This window comes from Spinacia oleracea, chromosome 3 (genome assembly GCF_020520425.1).
Source record: "Spinacia oleracea cultivar Varoflay chromosome 3, BTI_SOV_V1, whole genome shotgun sequence".
NCBI classification, from domain to species: Eukaryota; Viridiplantae; Streptophyta; class Magnoliopsida; order Caryophyllales; family Amaranthaceae; genus Spinacia; species Spinacia oleracea.
The window spans coordinates 119877673-119881938 of record NC_079489.1 but is presented as its reverse complement, the minus strand read 5'-3'; the positions used below and the strand labels follow the sequence as shown (position 1 = coordinate 119881938).

At 37.9% G+C, this 4266-nt stretch overlaps 1 protein-coding gene across 1 annotated transcript; it reads left to right on the top strand.

The window, feature by feature from the left end:
• The first annotated feature begins 1684 nt into the window (after positions 1-1684).
• On the top strand, positions 1685-2797 carry LOC130470025 (uncharacterized). Its single transcript, XM_056839583.1, has one exon. It carries the CDS (start codon positions 1685-1687, stop codon positions 2795-2797), a length of 1113 nt encoding a protein of 370 aa, XP_056695561.1.
• The last annotated feature ends 1469 nt before the right edge of the window (positions 2798-4266 follow it).

Genomic DNA, 4266 nt, shown 5'->3' with positions numbered 1-4266 from the left:
TTTCAGGAACCTATTGCAACAAGTTCTGATTTCGGTTCCCATTTTCAGGAACCTGTTTCAACAGGTTCTGATTCCGATTCTTGAAATTTTGACAGGGTACCATGTTGTGTTCACCCATAGTGTTGATATGCCCAAGTAAAATTTTATGGATTAGCAAATGAGAATTCATTATATTATACCACGTAGTCATTAGCTCATTAGTCATTACCTTATGCGGCATAAGTTAAGAATAAGTTGAGAACAAATAACAAATGCAATCGCTAACCAATGTCCGTGCGCAACTCAAGATATAAAAATCTATTATGTAAAAATCGGTGAATTTTTTTTTAAAAAAGAAGTTACTATGCAACTTCTAACTTGTTAAAATGTATTTCATGGATTATGCATCTGAAATACCGACTAACCTAAAAAAAATCCACAAGCTAATGTTTGCATATATCTTACATGAGAAGAACTAAAGGATGTTGAAATTTCTTGGAAAAAGAAAAAGCAATAACACAATATTTAGCTCTAATTATTATCTTTAATTTGCAACATATAGAAAGTCAGGTTGTAAACATCCATCCAAAATGCTCACGAGGGAGGAAGTCCAAATATTTGCAAAAACATGCCAACTCCAAATAAAAAGGTAAATCTAAATGGTAAATATTTTTGGGGGAAAATGTAAAACGGTATTGTACACTTGTAAAACGGGGTGCTGACTTGGTATTGCTGAGTTGGCAATTCATTAGAAAAATGGTATTGGTATTACAAAAATGGTACTAAACGTTTTCTAAATGAAATTCATTTTCCTTAAATGGTACTCGTTTTGTACTAAATTTTATAAAGTGGTATTAATATCACAAAAATGGTGCTAAATATTTTAAAATGGTATTCATATTACAAAATTGGCAGTAACGGGATCCAAGTTGGCAAACGGGGTTGACTATTCAACCATTTCAAAATGGCTGGGAAATTACAAACAAGCCCATGGCATGTATTTCATAATACATGCCTGGCTGCGATTTTGACGCCCTCCTCACGAGGTATGTCAAAGTTGATTGTCTTGTCTGTACATCTTCGAAAGCATATATTGGCGTATGCTTATGAGAAGGAAGAAAAGCAAAGGGAAAAGAATGCCATGCAACAATAGGTTTCAAGTGATTCCTAAGCACGTGGCTAAGTATATGAGTTGGAATAGTATGAAAGCAACAATTATCTGATGGGCATTGATTCTACATATGTGGCATGAGCATCTTCCAGAACCTTGCATCAAATGGTAGTTTATTTCTATTGAGAATATCATGTGAATATCATCCACATCAGCAACAGTCACATGCATTTTTGTGCATTGTAGTATAGCCTTTATTAGCTTTGTGTTTTTCTGATCTTGTATTGATCCTAGGAAGATATCCTAGCCGTTATTTTGTTGCTTTGTACAGCTATTCCTAGGTTAGAATAGTGAGCTCATGTATATAAGGGAAGGAGGAGAAGGGGCGCAGTTTGGTAACACACAATACACAGAATTACAGAAAGAAAGTAAACTGGTTCTGATTGAACCAAGAAAACCAAAACCAGAGTCTTTGTTTTTCTACATGGTATCAGAGCAAGGTTGAAAGATCTTGCGTAAAGGAAGAAATACAAAGGCTCACACAACCAAAAACCTAGCAAAGCTTCAAGCTTTTTCGAATTCAAAACTGAAAACATGTCTGAAACAAACTCAAACACAAACACAAACCTTAACCCTTACAAAGATCCTCTTTTTATTGCTGTAAATGAAAGTGCAGCAACACCTCTGGGAAGCATTCTCCTTGATGGAAACAATTTTGTTAACTGGAACAGGAGCATTAAGATTGCTCTTGGTGCAAAGAACAAGCTTGCCTTTCTGGAAGGAAAGCACCCTAAGCCTTCTGAAGGACCAGATGAAGTGCAGAAGTGGACTAGGTGTGACTATATGGTGAGGTCATGGCTGTTGGCTACCATGAAACCTGGCATTGCAGGGAGCCTGGTGGGTATGCCATCAACCAAAAGGCTATGGGAGGAAATAGTTGAGAGATATGGACAGACAAATGCCCCTCAACTGTATCAGCTGAAGAAGGATTTGTGGTTCCTAGAGCAGAACAATCTGAGTGTAAGTGAGTATTACTGCAAATTGAAAGATCTGTGGGATCAAATTGCAGAACTTGAGGACATACCTGAATGTTCATGTGGAGCATTAGCTAGATGCAGTTGCAGCATTGTGAAGAAACTACTGGAAATGAAATCCACAGACAAGTTGATGAAATTTCTCATGGGACTAAACCCTGGTTATGACCAAATGAAAACCAATTTTATGGGTATGGATCCTCTCCTACCTGTGAACAAGGTTTACAACTTGGTGATGCAGGTTAAAAAACAGAAGCAAATCTCTGGTGAGCTTAGCCTTGGCCCTGAGACAAGTGCATTGGCTGTGAACAGACAGGGCCAAAGCTTAGGACCATTGCTGAGTTTTGACAAAAGGGAATACAAGAGAAAGCAGAGGGAGAAATGGGAGAAGGAAACAAACACATGTGACCATTGTGGGATGAAGGGCCACTTGAAGGAAGAATGTTTCAAGTTGGTGGGATATCCAGACTGGTTCAAGAACAACCCTAAGGGAAAAGGAACTGGGAGACAAGCTGCAAATGTTTCAAGGGAAGAAGAAATGCTGACTGGAGACAATCCCTTGGATGTGCTATCTCACCAAGCAGAAGGTACTGGTACTAAGCATGATAACAATTTCATTTCTTCTGTTGTACAGGAAGTTATGAGAGCTCTGGGGGAGAAACATAACACATGAAGTACCAGCCAGAGCAACTTTGCAGGTAAAGAAGTTTTGGTTTTGTCCAGTGATGCAAGTGCTCATAAAAATTATTGCTCAAATACATGGCTCATAGATTCTGGTGCTAGTGATCACATGACTGGAAATCTAAAAATTTTGAAAATTTTAAAGAGTTTAGATAAACATATAAGAGTGGGGTTACCTGATGGGAGTGTAAAAACTGTGAAAGAAATGGGTAGTGTGGTGCTGAATGAGAAGGTGACACTTGATGATGTTCTGTATGTGAATGATTTCAAACACAACTTGCTTTCTGTCAGCAAGCTTCTAAAGAAAAGTAACTTATCTCTGTTGTTTGATAAATATGGATGCTCTCTTCAGGGCCTTTCCACTAATGAGAGGATGATACTTGGGAAGAATGAGCATGACTTGTACAAGCTCATCCTAGAAGAGAGGAAATGTAAAGGAGAAGAAGTTGGGAAGAAAAAGGGATGCATGACAGCAGAAAGAAGGGAACATAGAGACACAAGAAGTTGTAATAAAGTAGAAAATCTTGACTTAATTCATGCTAGACTTGGTCATGTATCCATTTCCAAGATGAAACACTTATCTTTTTGCAAATGTGATGAACTTAAGAGTTATTTCTGTGACACTTGTTCTCTTGCTAAACACCACATGCTACCTTTTGTGCCAAGTAAATCTATTGCTAGTGATATTTTTGATCTGATTCATGTTGATCTTTGGGGTCCATACAGGACAAAGAATATTACAGGGGCAACTTATTTTCTAACTATAGTAGATGACTATAGTAGAGTTACTTGGACTCATCTCTTGTCTAATAAAGAACAAGTGAAGGGAATTCTGAGCAATTTTCTAGCTCATGTGGAAAATCAGTTTAGCACTAAAGTTAAAATGTTAAGGAGTGATAATGGAACTGAAATCTTTCAAAGTGAATGTGGAAAGATTCTTGCAGATAGAGGCATCATACACCAGAGGAGTGTGCAAGGTGTTCCTCAACAGAATGCTAGAGTGGAAAGGAAGCACAGGTTCTTGCTTGAAACAGCAAGAGCTTTGAAATTACATGCAGGTCTCCCAAGCTACTTGTGGGGAGAATGTATCCTTGCTGCTACACACTTGATAAACCTACTACCCAGTGCAGTGATTAACTAGGATACTCCATATAAGAGAATGATGAAGAAGGAGGCCAGCTATGATCATTTGAGGGTGATAGGAAGTCTGTGTTATGCAAGCCCACACAAGAAACCAGGAGACAAGTTTGCTGCAAGAGGGATAAGGTGTGTGATGATTGGATATCCATATTGTCAAAAGGGATATAAAGTGTTGGACCTGGAGAATAGGAAAATATTTGTCAGCAGAGATGTTGTTTTTAAAGAAAACATATTTCCCTTTCTTTTAAAGAAGGGGGAGCACAATTTCATAACTTATCTCAGGGAGAATATTGCAGAAACTGGAAATGAGAATGATGAGTT

Coding starts and splice junctions, on each gene's coding strand:
- LOC130470025 (XM_056839583.1), top strand. CDS start 1,685: ATGTCTGAAACAAACTCAAACACAAACACAAACCTTAACCCTTACAAA.